General features: G+C 44.7%; 1 protein-coding gene across 1 annotated transcript; it reads right to left on the bottom strand.

Annotated features, from left to right (window-relative positions):
• Positions 1-478: 478 nt before the first annotated feature.
• On the bottom strand, positions 479-17,374 carry LOC118376964 (inhibin beta A chain-like). Its single transcript, XM_035763770.2, has 2 exons — positions 16,202-17,374; positions 479-2,245 (listed from the first exon to the last, which is right to left on the bottom strand). Exons 1-2 carry the CDS (start codon positions 16,707-16,709, stop codon positions 1,413-1,415), a joined length of 1,341 nt encoding a protein of 446 aa, XP_035619663.1. The 5' UTR covers positions 16,710-17,374; the 3' UTR covers positions 479-1,412.
• Positions 17,375-18,169: the final 795 nt, after the last annotated feature.

Genomic DNA, 18,169 nt, shown 5'->3' with positions numbered 1-18,169 from the left:
CCCCCAAAAAATGTCCACCAATTTTTTCACATTTGTGTTTTTTTTTTCATCAGAAATGATTGTTTATGGGTACCTTCACGTGTGTGTAAAACAATAACTGTTCTCAGATGTTTCATTAAAATATTTTAAGTGTTTATGAATATATATATATATATATATATATATATATATATATATATATATATATATATATCCATTGTTCAGCTGGAATGGAACTTCCAGATCCTGTATATTTGACTGTGATATGTGGTTGTCTCACCTAGATATCTTAAGATGAAGGATGAAAGTATCTAAAAGGTCAAATGTAAATGTTTTACATCTCATATTACTCTACTGATTTGTATTGTTTCATATATTTAAGTATTGATGTCATACGTAACATGTGTACAGTTCATTATATATATATATATATATATATATATATATATATATATATATATATATATATATATATATATATATAAACATAGTTATTTGTTCCATTTGACTGTGTAAAACCTAGCAATACTACTTTTAGCTAAACTACATGATTATTTGTCACTGAAATAAATCATCAAGTGATAGATTTCTGTCATGGAACTCCATGCCATGATTAGGATAGACTCAACCGCATTTCTTTCAGAAGTTCTTTCAAATATACAACTTTTTTTTTACAGTGTTGGAAAAAAAACTCTTCTTGAGAAGTTCGTAGCGGTTCTTTTCATCTGTTTGGTGTTTTACCGTCAATGTGATCAAGTTGGCAAGAATGTTGGTATAGTGCAAATTTCACCATTAATAATTGTTTTTCATGTAAAAAGACAAAATAGTTCAGAAATATTAATAATAATTAAAAAAAACTTGTTATTAATTATAAAAGTGTTTGGCTCCAGTAGCTGGTCAAACCTATTTCTTTCAAGTATCTCTCAACAGTAACAATACAAAACAACTGAAACATAGACGCGCATTTGAACAAAAACAACAACAAAATTAGCAAAAAAAAAAAGTCTTCCTTTTATACAAATGAAAAAATAAATCAAAACACCAATAATGTGTAAAGAGACATTAAAAAGACCACACGGTAATACTTGATCAGTTGCATAGTTTTTTCTTTCAGGGAAAATTGTTCCCAAGTTCATTGTAGTGCAGAGAAGCAGGAATCACATAAGTAGTCCCACTCTTGCTCTCCATTCAACAAAAATATATTCTGTATTCCCTTTTTTTAAATCTGAAAGAGAAGTTCACAATTTCCCATCCGATAATCAGACAAAACGGACAGATCAGTCAGTCAACACATTTTTTACATGACTCCCCCAAAAAATGTATTGTTTTTGTTTGAAGGGATAAACGGCCCAACGGGTGTCTTCTTGTTATTGGTGAGTCTATAAAGATATATATATATATATATATATATATCTGCTCTCTATCACTGTCTCTTATGAGCAGCCACACCCGTCCACAATCATGTTCTGGATATCCCTCTTGATGATCTTCTGCTCCTCGTTGTAGTAGAGCATAGACATGGCGCGTAGCCGCGTGGGCACGCAGCACGACTGGGTGTTCTGGAAGGGCGCGTAGCCCCGCATTCGGTAGTGGTTGATGACAGTGGAGTGGAAGGACATCGAGGAGCCCGTGATGCTGGCCACGTGGCTGGGGCAGTCGCCCTCGCAGTAGTTGGCGTGGTAGCCCGGCGGCGCGATGATCCAGTCGTTCCAGCCGATGTCCTTGAAGTTGACATAGAACTGCCGCTTGCAACAGATGTGCATCTTTCCATCGCACTCCAGGCCGCGTTTGACGCGTCGGCGAGCGTGTTCCTCCATGCCGGGCCGCAATACGACCATGAGGAAAGGCCGGTGGGATTGGTCCCTCTCCCGTCCCGGTTGCTCGCCCTCGGTGTGGACCAAGATGGGTGTGGCCCCCGCCTCGGTGCACTGCGGGCAGGAGACTCGCAGATCGATGACGCTGCCACCGGTGTCCAGGAGGGACTGGATGCTGTGTGACACGGGGAGCGTGTGCCAGCCGCTGCGCCTCGTATCCACCATCTTCTCAGACACCAACTCCTCCTCCTCGCCCTGGGTCTCGTTGAAGGCAAAGCCTGGTGCTTTGGTCTTCTGCTGGCGGTGCTGCAGAAGCTGTATGTTCACCTTGCCCCTGCCTCGCCCTTGCCCCTTGGCCAGCTTGAGGAAGAGCCACATGTTGGCCTGCTCCACCACTGAGAGCTCACTGCCCTCCTTGGAAATGTCAAAGGTCACAGCGGATGTAGTGTCGCCTAGAGGAGAAGAGGGAAAAGGTTGTTTATTCATCACAATGAGAGCAATGCTTCAAATGTGCATAATCATTTTTGGTTAGACGACGCAGGTTTTTCTTTGCTCTTCTACAATAAAATCTAGTATGTTTAAAAGAGGCTGTACAGGAATGTAATTGCTGACTGGAGGTGTGCCCCTCTTTGTCCAAAAATGTAATTTCTGGACGAATCTGTGTGTCTGTCCATTTAGGGGACTTCTTTTGGCTTAAGAGCACCCCTAGAGGCAAAAGCCCCATAGCCTCCTTAAATATATTCAAATGCTTACTCTAAGTTTCAAATAGAGCTATAGACTGAAGGAGAGATATTGCACATGCTTTTGACCATGGACAGTCCATTCTATTCCAAATCCATACTCTGTTTGTACAAGAATGCATTTGTTCAAGGTCTGCCGTGTCTGACTAGGTTTGGCTCGGCTTTATCTTCCCCAGTCACTCTGTTTAGTTAGGAAAGCAACGGGCATCAGGTTACACTTTATAATAACCTCCTCGTGACTTTCATTAATACGTCTTTACAAATACTTGTGTAGAATTGAGTCCTGGAGATGCAGTGATTGGACTAGTGTATGATGTTCATATTAGGACATCCTCATGGATACCAGACATTTATTGTCTGATATTGTACACAGTTGCCCCTAATAAAAAATTAAAAAACTTTTTTTTTTATATCGGTTATAATAAATGTTTCCAAAAAATATATAATATAGAGAGCTACCATGAAGTCTCTCTGGCCAATGGTCAATGTTGTGCAATCCATCACCTAATAACACACATCTCCAACACACCCTCATTGCTCATTAAGCTCATTAAGAAACGCTAGCGGCCATGACTGAAGTCAAACGAGAGTTGTCTTGGGGGTGTGGTTTGATGTGGGTGTGTTATTTGCACATATCGTACCCTGGCGGAGACTGTTGTTTGTCCCCCCCTGAGTCACCGTAGCAACAACATAGCCACCTCCTCAAAATAGTCACTTCCATAAAATAGTCTGAATTAATTTAGGATAAATTAAGAAGTCTGTAATTACAATAATTTTGACGCTTTTGCACTTTTGCAGTGGTCTTAGTCTCGCAATTTTACACTTAACTAAGGTGTTTGGTTTCGTATTTATCATGCTAAAAAATATGCATGCAGTCTAGTCAAGTCTGGAAAGTCGGGAAAATCTGTCTGCGCTCTCAGGACTGATTTCTGAGAACAATAACACATCTACAACTTCCTCATCAGCTGTCCAACTATCGTAAATAAGCACAAGCTTCAGGCCGTTTATCAGTGCCCAAAATCACTAGCTCGCTAGCTAAGTTCCAACTCAATAAAGCTAGCAAGTAGTAGTTACTGTAGCAGACACATTGAACAGCCAGGCCACGATCAGTTTATCAAGTCACTGGCGAGTAACGACGTGTGTGCTGAGGTGACGTTTTTTAAATATATTTTTTTACAACTTTTTCACTATCTATTACCAAAGTGTGCGTCTGTCTGGCAGTGTTCGTGCATAGCTGGTTCTCTGTGGTTTTTGTCGGTTTTGGAGAAACATGTCCTGGGAATCTCATTGAATTCAATCACAAACAAACAGGAGTGTAGTGTAACACCTAGTGTAACTAAACAAAGACAAACAGTCTGTCAAGGTTGGTCGGAATTATTCATTACTTTTGGGGGCTTTATCTGTTAATTAGGCATCATAAACCATAAATATATTGAAATGGGAGCAACTCATATCGCATATGCATATGCATGTACAGAAAAGCCCACCAACACTAAATTACATTCATACAATTCATTCACACGCTACCCTCTCTATCTCTTCTCCTCCTCTATCTCTTCTCCTCCTCTATCTCTTTTTCTCCTCCTCTATCTCTTCTCCTCCTCTATCTCTTCTCCTCCGCTATCTCTTCTCCTCCTCTATCTCTTCTCCTCCTCTATCTCTTCTCCTCCGCTATCTCTTCTCCTCCTCTATCTCTTCTCCTCCTCTATCTCTTCTCCTCCTCTATCTCTTCTCCTCCTCTATCTCTTCTCCTCCGCTATCTCTTCTCCTCCTCTATCTCTTCTCCTCCTCTATCTCTTCTCCTCCTCTATCTCTTCTCCTCCTCTATCTCTTCTCCTCCTCTATCTCTTCTCCTCCTCTATCTCTTCTCCTCCTCTATCTCTTCTCCTCCTCTATCTCTTCTCCTCCTCTATCTCTTCTCCTCCGCTATCTCTTCTCCTCCTCTATCTCTTCTCCTCCGCTATCTCTTCTCCTCCTCTATCTCTTCTCCTCCTCTATCTCTTCTCCTCCTCTATCTCTTCTCTTCCTCTATCTCTTCTCCTCCTCTATCTCTTCTCCTCCTCTATCTCTTCTCCTCCTCTATCTCTTCTCCTCCGCTATCTCTTCTCCTCCGCTATCTCTTCTCCTCCTCTATCTCTTTTTCTCCTCTATCTCTTCTCCTCCTCTATCTCTTCTCCTCCTCTATCTCTTCTCCTCCTCTATCTCTTCTCCTCCTCTATCTCTTCTCCTCCTCTATCTCTTCTCCTCCTCTATCTCTTCTCCTCCTCTATCTCTTTTTCTCCCCTCTATCTCTTCTCCTCCTCTATCTCTTTTTCTCCTCCTCTATCTCTTCTCTTCCTCTATCTCTTCTCCTCCTCTATCTCTTCTCCTCCTCTATCTCTTTTTCTCCTCTATCTCTTCTCCTCCTCTATCTCTTTTTTTCCTCCTCTATCTCTTCTCTTCCTCTATCTCTTCTCCTCCGCTATCTCTTCTCCTCCTCTATCTCTTCTCCTCCTCTATCTCTTCTCCTCCTCTATCTCTTCTCCTCCGCTATCTCTTCTCCTCCGCTATCTCTTCTCCTCCTCTATCTCTTCTCCTCTGCTATCTCTTCTCCTCCTCTATCTCTTCTCCTCCTCTATCTCTTTTTCTCCTCTATCTCTTCTCTTCCTCTATCTCTTCTCCTCTGCTATCTCTTCTCCTCCTCTATCTCTTCTCCTCCTCTATCTCTTCTCCTCCTCTATCTCTTCTCCTCCTCTATCTCTTCTCCTCCTCTATCTCTTCTCCTCCGCTATCTCTTCTCCTCCGCTATCTCTTCTCCTCCTCTATCTCTTCTCCTCTGCTATCTCTTCTCCTCCTCTATCTCTTCTCCTCCCCTATCTCTTTTTTCTCCTCTATCTCTTCTCTTCCTCTATCTCTTCTCCTCTGCTATCTCTTCTCCTCCTCTATCTCTTCTCCTCCTCTATCTCTTCTCCTCCTCTATCTCTTCTCCTCTATCTCTTCTCCTCCTCTATCTCTTCTCCCTCTATCTCTTCTCCTCCTCTATCTCTTCTCCTCCTCTATCTCTTCTCCTCCTCTATCTCTTCTCCTCCTCTATCTCTTCTCCTCCTCTATCTCTTCTCCTCCTCTATCTCTTCTCCTCCTCTATCTCTCTTCTCCTCCTCTATCTCTTCTCCTCCTCTATCTCTTCTCCTCCGCTATCTCTTCTCCTCCTCTATCTCTTCTCCTCTGCTATCTCTTCTCCTCCTCTATCTCTTCTCCTCCTCTATCTCTTTTTCTCCTCTATCTCTTCTCTTCCTCTATCTCTTCTCCTCTGCTATCTCTTCTCCTCCTCTATCTCTTCTCCTCCTCTATCTCTTCTCCTCCTCTATCTCTTCTCCTCTGCTATCTCTTCTCCTCCGCTATCTCTTCTCCTCCTCTATCTCTTCTCCTCCTCTATCTCTTCTCCTCCTCTATCTCTTCTCCTCCTCTATCTCTTCTCCTCCTCTATCTCTTCTCCTCTCTATCTCTTCTCCTCCTCTATCTCTTCTCCTCCTCTATCTCTTCTCCTCCTCTATCTCTTCTCCTCCTCTATCTCTTCTCCTCCTCTATCTCTTCTCCTCCTCTATCTCTTCTCCTCCTCTATCTCTTCTCCTCCTCTATCTCTTCTCCTCCTCTATCTCTTCTCCTCCTCTATCTCTTCTCCTCCTCTATCTCTTCTCCTCCTCTATCTCTTCTCCTCTGCTATCTCTTCTCCTCCTCTATCTCTTCTCCTCCTCTATCTCTTCTCCTCCTCTATCTCTTCTCCTCCTCCTAATGAACAAATTAATAAACAAAGCGGGGAACAAACAATAGTTTGAATGAAAAGCGCTTCAAAATATATTCGGCTAGATCTAAAATAAAAATAAGAAAATAAGTCTCTTTCCCTCTCTGTCTCTCTGTTCTTTCCCTCTCTAGTCCTCTCTGTTCTTTCCCTCTCTAGTCCTCTCTGTTCTTTCCCTCTCTAGTCCTCTATGTTCTTCCCTCTCTAGTCCTCTCTGTTCTTTCCCTCTCTAGTCCTCTCTGTTCTTTCCCTCTCTAGTCCTCTCTGTTCTTTCCCTCTCTAGTCCTCTCTGTTCTTTCCCTCTCTAGTCCTCTCTGTTCTTTCCCTCTCTAGTCCTCTATGTTCTTCCATCTCTAGTCCTCTCTGTTCTTTCCCTCTCTAGTCCTCTCTGTTCTTTCCCTCTCTAGTCCTCTATGTTCTTCCCTCTCTAGTCCTCTCTGTTCTTTCCCTCTCTAGTCCTCTATGTTCTTCCCTCTCTAGTCCTCTCTGTTCTTTCCCTCTCTAGTCCTCTCTGTTCTTTCCCTCTCTAGTCCTCTCTGTTCTTTCCCTCTCTAGTCCTCTATGTTCTTCCCTCTCTAGTCCTCTCTGTTCTTTCCCTCTCTAGTCCTCTCTGTTCTTTCCCTCTCTAGTCCTCTCTGTTCTTTCCCTCTCTAGTCCTCTCTGTTCTTTCCCTCTCTAGTCCTCTCTGTTCTTTCCCTCTCTAGTCCTCTCTGTTCTTTCCCTCTCTAGTCCTCTCTGTTCTTTCCTCTCTAGTCCTCTCTGTTCTTTCCCTCTCTAGTCCTCTCTGTTCTTTCCCTCTCTAGTCCTCTCTGTTCTTTCCGTCTCTAGTCCTCTATGTTCTTTCCCTCTCTAGTCCTCTCTGTTCTTTCCCTCTCTAGTCCTCTCTGTTCTTCACCTCTCTAGTCCTCTCTGTTCTTCCCTCTCTAGTCCTCTCTGTTCTCTCCCTCTCTAGTCCTCTCTGTTCTTTCCCTCTCTAGTCCTCTCTGTTCTTCCCTCTCTAGTCCTCTCTGTTCTTTCACTCTCTAGTCCTCTAGCTCTCTGTTCTTTCCCTCTCTAGTCCTCTCTGTTCTTCCCTCTCTAGTCCTCTCTGTTCTTTCCCTCTCTAGTCCTCTATGTTCTTCCCTCTCTAGTCCTCTCTGTTCACTCCCTCTCGAGTCCTCTCTGTTCTTTCCCTCTCTAGTCCTCTCTGTTCTTTCCCTCTCTAGTCCTCTCTGTTCTTTCCCTCTCTAGTCCTCTCTGTTCTTTCCCTCTCTAGTCCTCTCTGTTCTTTCCCTCTCTAGTCCTCTCTGTTCTTTCCCTCTCTAGTCCTCTCTGTTCTTTCCCTCTCTAGTCCTCTCTGTTCTTTCCCTCTCTAGTCCTCTCTGTTCTTTCCCTCTCTAGTCCTCTCTGTTCTTTCCTCTCTAGTCCTCTCTGTTCTTTCCCTCTCTAGTCCTCTCTGTTCTTTCCCTCTCTAGTCCTCTCTGTTCTTTCACCGTTCTAATCCTCTCTGTTCTTTCCCTCTCTAGTCCTCTCTGTTCTTTCCCTCTCTAGTCCTCTCTGTTCTTTCCCTCTCTAGTCCTCTCTGTTCTTTCCCTCTCTAGTCCTCTCTGTTCTTTCACCGTTCTAATCCTCTCTGTTCTTTCCCTCTCTAGTCCTCTCTGTTCTTTCCCTCTCTAGTCCTCTCTGTTCTTTCCCTCTCTAGTCCTCTCTGTTCTTTCCCTCTCTAGTCCTCTCTGTTCTTTCCCTCTCTAGTCCTCTCTGTTCTTTCCCTCTCTAGTCCTCTATGTTCTTTCCCTCTCTAGTCCTCTAGCTCTCTGTTCTTTCCCCTCTCTAGTCCTCTCTGTTCTTTCCCTCTCTAGTCCCTCTGTTCTTTCCCTCTCCTCTATGTTCTTTCCTCTAGTCCTTCTGTTCCCTCTCTAGTCCTCTCTGTTCTTTCCTCTCTAGTCCTCTGTTCTTTCCCTCTCTAGTCCTCTCTCTCTGTTCTTTCCTCTCTAGTCCCTCTCTGTTCTTTCCCTCTCTAGTCCTCTCTGTTCTTTCCCTCTCTAGTCCTCTCTGTTCTTTCCTCTCTAGTCCTCTCTGTTCTTTCCCTCTCTAGTCCTCTCTGTTCTTTCCCTCTCTAGTCCTCTCTGTTCTTTCTCTAGTTCTTTCTGTTCTTCCCTCTCTAGTCCTCTCTGTTCTTTCCCTCTCTAGTCCTCTCTGTTCTTTCCCTCTCTAGTCCTCTCTGTTCTTTCCTCTCTAGTCCTCTCTGTTCTTTCCCTCTCTAGTCCTCTCTGTTCTTTCCCTCTCTAGTCCTCTCTGTTCTTTCCCTCTCTAGTCCTCTCTGTTCTTTCCCTCTCTAGTCCTCTAGCTCTCTGTTCTTTCCCTCTCTAGTCCTCTCTGTTCACTCCCTCTCTCTTTTTTCCTTTCCCACCTTCCTCCCATATCTCCCCCTTTCCATATCCTTCTCCCACTTTGCTCAGGCTCTTTCAAAGACCTCTCCATCCAACCCCATCTCCACATATAGCTTCCACACTGCCTAAAAGTAATTATTGGGGCTCATATTTGGATGAATGAAGTGATTATACACGGCCAGGAGCCCCTCCGATTCGCCTCCATGCCCCCCACCCCACACAATCGTTAACACCCCCCTAATTCCACCAACTCATTATTGTCCCTTTCTTTAATCGAAGGTTCATTCAAAAGGGTGGTTATTTATAGTGCCAAGCCATTATGATGCACATTTATGTAAGCAAACAAGCCAGGGAAGAATGCGCTTATTGCACCGCTCTGCAGTATACATTGGCCGACCCTCAATCAAGAAAGCCTCCAGAATCGGAGCACCCACCCCCCTCCCTCGTTGGGTTGGCGTGCAGCGCGTGACAGCGTGCTGTGGTACATGGATACATGTTGTGGATACATGTTGTTGTTCCGATGCATTATATTAAACCTTTTGCATCTTTGTCTGATTATCATCTTTGATTCACCCACTTCACACCTGAATATGACAATTCTTTCCAACACTAGATATGTACGTGGTTGATGTACACTATATATATATATATATATATATATATATATATATATATAAAAGTATGTGGACACCCCTTGAAATTAGTGGATTTGGCTATATCGGCCACACCATTCCGTTGCTGACAGGTGTATTAAATCGAACACACAGTAATACAATCTCCATAGACAAACATTGGCAGTAGAATGGCCTTACTGAAGAGCTCAGTGACTTTCAACGTGGCACCGTTACAGGATGCCACCTTTCCAACAAGACAGTTTGTACAATTTCTGCCCTGCTAGAGCTGCCCCGGTCAACTGTAAGTGTTGTTATTGTGAAGTGGAGCAGTAACGTCTCAGCCGTGAAGTGGTAGGCCACACAAGCTCAACAGAACGGGACCGGCCAGTATTGATGGGCGTAGCACTGAAATATCGTCTGTCCTCAGTTGCAACACACTACAGAGTTCCAAGCTGTCTCTGGAAGGAAAGTCAGCCCAAGAACTGTTCATCGGGAGCTTCATGAAATGGGTCTCCGTGGCCGAGAAGCCGCACACAAGCCTAAGATCACCATGTGCAGTGCCAAGAGTTGGCTGGAGTGGTGTAAAGCTCGCCGCCATTGGACTCTGGAGCAGTGGAAACGCCTTCTAAGGAGTGATGAATCACGCTTCACATTCTGGCAGTCCGATGGATGAATCTGGGCTTGACGGATGCCAGGATAACGCTACCTGCCCCAATGCATAGTGTCAACTGTAAAGATTGGTGGAGAAGGAATAATGGTCTGAGGCTGTTTGTCATGGTTTTTAGCTAGGCCCTTTTCCCTTAAGGGAAATCTTAACGCTACAGCATACAATGACATTCTAGACAATTCTGTGCTTCAAACTTTGTAGCATATGTTTGGTGAAGGCCCTTTCCTGTTTCAGAATGACAATGCCCCCGTGCACAGAGCGAGGTCCATACAAAAATGGTTTGTCGAGATCGGTGTGGAAGAACTTGACTGGCATGCACAGAGCCCTGACCTCAACCCCATCGAACACCATTGTGAATGAATTGGAACGTCGACTGCGAGCCAGTCCGAATCGCCCAACACCAGTGCCCGACCTCACTCATGCTCTTGTGGCTGAATGGACGTAAGTCCTCGCAGCAATGTTCCAACATCTAGTGGAAAGCCTTCCCAGAAGAGTGGAAAGGGGGGGAGGGACTACTACATATTAATGCCCAAGATTTTGGAATGAGATGTTCGACGAGCAGGTGTCCACATACATTTGGTGATGCAGTGTATCTGAAGCAAGAAGGCTGCAAAGTCGAAGCGTATTAAGCTATCCCTGATGCAGTGATAATAATAATCATTTAAAAACAGTTATGTAAGTTTTATGCAACATATTTTTGAGGGCGGACCATCACACAGAAAACGGTTATCTAAATGTACGGGTTTTACTCACCAACCTTCTGGATGGTGCCTTTTGATGAACCGCTCTTGTAAAAGGATGAAAACCGAGGCCTGAAATCCAACAACTTGGTCTACTTTCAGTTCCTCTGAACATAGAGACATTAGGGTACAGTTGTACAGTGCAGTTTTCTGCGTTGACACAAAGTGCTTGAGAGAGAGAGAGAGAGACACAGCTGGGGAACACGTGTCTCTGCTACTTCTCTGCTACTTCTCTGCTACTTGTCGGAGGATACAGTCTCTCTCTCTCTCTCTCTCTCTCTCTCTCTCTCTCTCTCTCTCTCACTCTGTGTCTCTCTCTCTCTCTCTCAAGCACTTTGTGTCAACGCAGAAAACTGCACTGTACAACTGTACCCTAATGTCTCTCCTGGAACCAAAAAGAGTTCTACCTGGAACCAAAAAGGCTTCCATGGGGACAGCCGAAGAACCCTTTTTGGAACCAGAGTGTAGAGCTGACAACTCCTGAGTGCACATTCCCCCTCACATACGAACCCCAGACCTGTCAAATACCTGTTTGTGTGTTCCTCTCTACTGTCATCATACCTCTCTGTGTGTTCCTCTACTGTCATCATACCTCTCTGTGTGTTCCTCTCTACTGTCATCATACCTCTCTGTGTGTTCCTCTACTGTCATCATACCTCTCTGTGTGTTCCTCTCTACTGTCATCATACCTCTCTGTGTGTTCCTCTACTGTCATCATACCTCTCTGTGTGTTCCTCTCTACTGTCATCATACCTCTCTGTGTGTTCCTCTTTACTGTCATCATACCTCTCTGTGTGTTCCTCTCTACTGTCATCATACCTCTCTATGTGTTCCTCTCTACTGTCATCATACCTCTCTGTGTGTTCCTCTTTACTGTCATCACACCTCTCTGATGTGTGCCCATCTCCCTCTCTAACTTCCTACTTCCTAAACCCATTTGGTGCGTTCACTCTAGAACGTCAACCTCACTATAAATATACAGTAGTATGGGGTTTCTGTGTGTTCCTCTCTACTCTAGAACGTCAACCTCACTATAAATATACAGTAGTATGGGGTTTCTGTGTGTTCCTCTCTACTCTAGAACGTCAACCTCACTATAAATATACAGTAGTATGGGGTTTCTGTGTGTTCCTCTCTACTCTAGAACGTCAACCTCACTATAAATATACAGTAGTATGGGGTTTCTGTGTGTTCCTCTCTACTCTAGAACGTCAACCTCACTATAAATATACAGTAGTATGGGGTTTCTGTGTGTTTCCTCTCCTCACTCTACAGTAGTATGGGGTTTCTGTGTGTTCTACTCTAGAACGTCCTCACTATAAATATACAGTAGTATGGGGTTTCTGTGTGTTCCTCTCCTCTCTACAGTAGTATGGGGTTTCTGTGTGTTCCTCTACCTCTACTATAAATATAGTATGGGGTTTCTGTGTGTTCCTCTCTCCTCTCTACAGTAGTATGGGGTTTCTGTGTGTTCCTCTCCTCTCACTATAAATATACAGTAGTATGGGGTTTCTGTGTGTTCCTCTCTCTCTCTACAGTAGTATACAGGGGTTTCTGTGTGTACCTCTCCTCTCTACAGTAGTATGGGGTTTCTGTGTGTTCCTCTCTAGAACTCTCTACAGTAGTATGGGGTTTCTGTGTGTTCCTCTCCTCTCTACAGTAGTATGGGGTTTCTGTGTGTTCCTCTCCTCTCTACAGTAGTATGGGGTTTCTGTGTGTTCCTCTCCTCTCTACAGTAGTATGGGGTTTCTGTGTGTTCCTCTCCTCTCTACAGTAGTATGGGGTTTCTGTGTGTTCCTCTCCTCTCTATAAATATACAGTAGTATGGGGTTTCTGTGTGTTCCTCTCCTCTCTACAGTAGTATGGGGTTTCTGTGTGTTCCTCTCACTATCTACAGTAGTATGGGGTTTCTGTGTGTTCCTCTCTACTCTACAGTAGTATGGGGTTTCTGTGTGTTCTCTCCTCTCTACAGTAGTATGGGGTTTCTGTGTGTTCCTCTCTACTCTACAGTAGTATGGGGTTTCTGTGTGTTCCTCTCTACTCTACAGTAGTATGGGGTTTCTGTGTGTTCCTCTCTACTATACAGTAGTATGGGGTTTCTGTGTGTTCCTCTCCTCTCTACAGTAGTATGGGGTTTCTGTGTGTTCCTCTCCTCTCTACAGTAGTATGGGGTTTCTGTGTTCCTCTCCTCTCTACAGTAGTATGGGGTTTCTGTGTGTTCCTCTCCTCTCTACAGTAGTATGGGGTTTCTGTGTGTTCCTCTCCCTCTACAGTAGTATGGGGTTTCTGTGTGTTCCTCTCCTCTCCTCTCTACAGTAGTATGGGGTTTCTGTGTGTTCCTCTCCTCTCTACAGTAGTATGGGGTGTCTGTGTGTTCCTCTCCTCTCTACAGTAGTATGGGGTTTCTGTGTGTTCCTCTCTACTCTACAGTAGTATGGGGTTTCTGTGTGTTCCTCTCCTCTCTACAGTAGTATGGGGTTTCTGTGTGTTCCTCTCCCTCTCTACAGTAGTATGGGGTTTCTGTGTGTTCCTCTCCTCTCTACAGTAGTATGGGGTTTCTGTGTGTTCCTCTCTTCTCTACAGTAGTATGGGGTTTCTGTGTGTTCCTCTCTACTCTACAGTAGTATGGGGTTTCTGTGTGTTCCTCTCTACTCTACAGTAGTATGGGGTTTCTGTGTGTTCCTCTCCTCTCTACAGTAGTATGGGGTTTCTGTGTGTTCCTCTCCTCTCTACAGTAGTATGGGGTTTCTGTGTGTTCCTCTCCTCTCTACAGTAGTATGGGGTTTCTGTGTGTTCCTCTCCTCTCTACAGTAGTATGGGGTTTCTGTGTGTTCCTCTCCTCTCTACAGTAGTATGGGGTGTCTGTGTGTTCCTCTCCTCTCTACAGTAGTATGGGGTTTCTGTGTGTTCCTCTCCTCTCTACAGTAGTATGGGGTTTCTGTGTGTTCCTCTCCTCTCTACAGTAGTATGGGGTTTCTGTGTGTTCCTCTCCTCTCTACAGTAGTATGGGGTTTCTGTGTGTTCCTCTCCTCTCTACAGTAGTATGGGGTTTCTGTGTGTTCCTCTCCTCTCTACAGTAGTATGGGGTTTCTGTGTGTTCCTCTCCTCTCTACAGTAGTATGGGGTTTCTGTGTGTTCCTCTCCTCTCTACAGTAGTATGGGGTTTCTGTGTGTTCCTCTCTACTCTACAGTAGTATGGGGTTTCTGTGTGTTCCTCTCCTCTCTACAGTAGTATGGGGTTTCTGTGTGTTCCTCTCCTCTCTACAGTAGTATGGGGTTTCTGTGTGTTCCTCTCCTCTCTACAGTAGTATGGGGTTTCTGTGTGTTCCTCTCCTCTCTACAGTAGTATGGGGTTTCTGTGTGTTCCTCTCTACTCTACAGTAGTATGGGGTTTCTGTGTGTTCCTCTCCTCTCTACAGTAGTATGGGGTTTCTGTGTGTTCCTCTCTACTCTACAGTAGTATGGGGTTTCTGTGTGTTCCTCTCTACTCTACAGTAGTATGGGGTTTCTGTGTGTTCCTCTCCTCTCTACAGTAGTATGGGGTTTCTGTGTGTTCCTCTCTACTCTACAGTAGTATGGGGTTTCTGTGTGTTCCTCTCTACTCTACAGTAGTATGGGGTTTCTGTGTGTTCCTCTCTACTCTACAGTAGTATGGGGTTTCTGTGTGTTCCTCTCCTCTCTACAGTAGTATGGGGTTTCTGTGTGTTCCTCTCCTCTCTACAGTAGTATGGGGTTTCTGTGTGTTTAGCGTTTCTCTCCTTTACCTTTCTCCTGTAATGTAGTGACTGAAAAGAGACAGCAACCAGGCTCGGGGTTTCCCCCATTCTCAACCAATTTGAAAAATAAAATTGACTTTTTTCGTGAGGCGACAGTAGCTAAGGCTGATTCATTTAGTCTACAGACATATTCATTTAGTCTATAGTCCATATTCATTTAGTCTATAGTCCATATTCATTTAGTCTATAGTCCATATTCATTTAGTCTATAGTCCATATTCATTTAGTCTATAGTCCATATTCATTTAGTCTATAGTCTATATTCATTTAGTCTATAGTCCATATTCATTTAGTCTATAGTCCATATTCATTTAATCTATAGTCTATATTCATTTAATCTATAGTCTATATTCATTTAGTCTATAGTCCATATTCATTTAGTCTATAGTCCATATTCATTTAGTCTATAGTCCATTTTAATTTAGTCGACAGTCCATATTAATTTAGTCTATAGCCATATAGTCCATACACACAATTGGCATGTCACATAATTTACAATTCCTTTTTCTTAATCTCATACCAACCTTTCATTTAACCTTTATTTAACCCGGCAAACCAGCTAATAACAAATAATTTATTTTCAATGACGACCTCCCAGACATATATTGAATGTGCCCCTCCAGCAGCTGCGTTTGTAATGTCTCGCTGAAATCATCTAGTCAAAGCTGCAGTTGACATTCTCTGAAGCGTGGGGAACTCGTGCTAGCTGAGGATGCACATAACCCCCAAACTAAGAAACTGAAAAGGGATGTCAATAAGTTTCATCTAAGCCTTGTTGACCATAAGTTCGAAGGAATCCTCAAGAGAAAGCCATAAGCACCACAGACACTTGTCAACTTAAAAATGTTTCCAGACCTAGGCAGACCACACATTTCAGACACGCAGGTAGTGTGGGTTTCAGGCAGCGTGGGTTTCAGGCAGCGTGGGTTTCAGGCAGCATGGGTTTCAGGCCGCGTGGGTTTCAGGTAGCGTGGGTTTCAGGCAGCGTGGGTGGGTTTCAGGTAGCGTGGGTTTCAGGCAGCGTGGGTTTCAGGCAGCATGGGTTTCAGGCAGTGTGGGTTTCAGGCAGTGTGGGTTTCAGGCAGCGTGGGTTTCAGTCAGCGTGGGTTTCAGGTACTGTGGGTTTCAGGCCACGTGGGTTTCAGCAGCGTGGGTTTCAGTCAGCGTGGGTTTCAGGCAGCGTGGGTTTCAGGTAGAGTTGGTTTCAGGTAACGTGGGTTTCAGGTAACGTGGGTTTTAGGCAGCGTGGGTTTTAGGCAGCGTGGGTTTCAGGTAGAGTTGGTTTCAGGTAACGTGGGTTTCAGGTAGCACGTTATTTTACACTACACGCCTAGACAAAAAGCTTCTATTTAGAACCTAAAAGGGATCTTCGGCTGTTCTCATAGTAGAACCCTTTTGGATTCCTCCCTTTCCACAGAGGGTTCTACATGGAACAAAAAATGGTTCTCTTATGGGCTAGCAACATATAACAGCTGAAGAACCCCTTGGGAACCTTTGTTTACTGCTGGTATTTAAATGAAGAGGAAACAGGGGGTAGTTTCTGGTTCTTTTTCAAACCATTCAACAGGAGTGATAACTACCTTGTACCTTACCACTACCGAGTGGTGTTTAAATCAACCAAAACATACCCAGAAAGTAATTCATGTTATTACTGTATAATTAACATTTTACCATGTCATTTCTTAGTACCTAGGAATACACTTTAAATGAAACGCTATACACACCTGGCTCGGCAAAGGTGATGATCTCGGAGGGCGGCTCGGGTGGCGGTGCCGCCCCCGCGCCGCCCCCCGGCCCCTCCTCCTGGATCTCCACGCTGCCATCCTTGCCCACGCGGCCCACGTGTAGTTTCTTGATGGCGTTGAGCAGGGCGGCGCGCGGCACCGGGTGGGTGACGTTGGGCCTCGCGCTGAGATGGAGCATGTCGAGGATGTGCTGCTTCACCGCTTCCACCATGTCTGTCTGAGCCGACGTCTGAGCCGATTCAGATGCTGACTCAGATCCAGGAGGGGCCGGGACAGAACCCGGGTCCGAGCCCAGGTAGTCACTCCTCATCTGGGCCAGCACACAGGAAGGACAGGGGGTCACCTGGATCTCCTCCACCTGCTCCTGTCCCCGTGTAGCTCCATCCACCGCCGCAAGTGATCCCGCTACCGTAGCGGAACCACATCCTGTCTGCAGCCCAGGGAGAAGCAACGCCAGCACCCGAGCCAACGCGGCTAACGAGGGCATCCTGTGCTACAAAGCGCAGACAACTCACAGACACACACACACACTCACACATACACACACTCCCTGGAGAGGGTGATGAGAGGACTGCGGCAAGGGGTGACTGAATGAGAAGCAGCACACCGGAGAGCTCTCTTCACCTTACCTCTGTTTCCCTGAAATAACAAGTTTGAGAAAAGTACAATCCTTCTTTGAGAGTGGTACTATAGCTTCTTCTTTGAGAGTGGTGCTATAGCTTCAAAAAGTTGGATGTTGGAAAGTGGAGATGGAGGTTTTGAGACCAGGCTCTTTACTTTGGTCCTCATAAAACCAGGTCTTTGCTGCAGTCCTTGTAAACCACTTATCCTATCAAGTCCAGGAAAGCAGGTGTCTCCTCTCAGTTTTGTCTCCTCTCAGCTTTGTAAAACCATTCCTCTTCTTTTTGTCCAGTTAGTAATGTCTCTTGTCCACTCTCTCCAGTCTCGTGTTAGGTAGAGAGTGTCCACGCTACTTTAGTCCTTGAACAAAGTGACTGGGAGACAGAGCAGTGTGTTGAGCTGCAGTAGTGATGGTGTCCTTTCCTGCTGATGTACACAGAGCACTGGAGAAGCCTCACTATGTCGGAGTTGAATGGCTTTGTAAAAGTGGGCAGGGTTAGAGTGCTCTCTCTCTCTCTCTCTCTCTCTCTTTCTTTCTTTCTTTCTTTCTTTCTTTCTTTCATTCTTTCTTTCTTTCTTTCTTTCTTTCTTTCTTTCTTTCTTTCTTTCTTTCTTTCTTTCTTCTCAACTCTCTTATTTTATCCCTATTTCACTACTTCCTCCTCTCTATTTTACTACTGTATATTTCACTACTTCCTCCCTCTCTACCCCCCATTACTACTGTATATTTCACTACTTCCTCCCTCTCTACCCCCCCATTACTACTGTATATTTCACTACTTCCTCCCTCTCTACCCCCATTACTACTGTATATTTTACTTCCTCCTCTCTACCCCCCTCATTACTACTGTATATTTCACTACTTCCTCCTCTCTACCCCCCCATTACTACTGTATATTTCACTACTTCCTCCCTCTCTACCCCCATTACTACTGTATATTTCACTACTTCCTCCATCTCTACCCCCATTACTACTGTATATTTCACTACTTCCTCCCTCTCTACCCCCCCTCCCCATTACTACTGTATATTTCACTACTTCCTCCCTCTCTACCCCCCTCCCCATTACTACTGTATATTTCACTACTTCCTCCCTCTCTACCCCCTCCCCATTACTACTGTATATTTCACTACTTCCTCCCTCTCTACCCCCCATTACTACTGTATATTTCACTACTTCCTCCCTCTCTCTACCCCCCATTACTACTGTATATTTCACTACTTCCTTCTACCCCCCATTACTACTGTATATTTCACTACTTCCTCCTCTCTCAACCCCCATTACTACTGTATATTTCACTACCCTCCCTCTCTACCCCCCATTAC

The sequence above is a fragment of the Oncorhynchus keta genome, chromosome 15 (assembly GCF_023373465.1).
Source record: "Oncorhynchus keta strain PuntledgeMale-10-30-2019 chromosome 15, Oket_V2, whole genome shotgun sequence".
Taxonomy (NCBI): Eukaryota; Metazoa; Chordata; class Actinopteri; order Salmoniformes; family Salmonidae; genus Oncorhynchus; species Oncorhynchus keta.
The sequence above is the reverse complement of the archived record's forward strand: the minus strand, read 5'-3'. Positions and strand labels throughout refer to the sequence as shown.

Coding starts and splice junctions, on each gene's coding strand:
- LOC118376964 (XM_035763770.2), bottom strand. CDS start 16,709: ATGCCCTCGTTAGCCGCGTTGGCTCGGGTGCTGGCGTTGCTTCTCCCT. Junction 2,246..16,201: donor CATCACCTTTGCCGAGCCAG/GTGTGTATAGCG, acceptor CTTCTCCTCTAG/GCGACACTACATCCGCTGTG.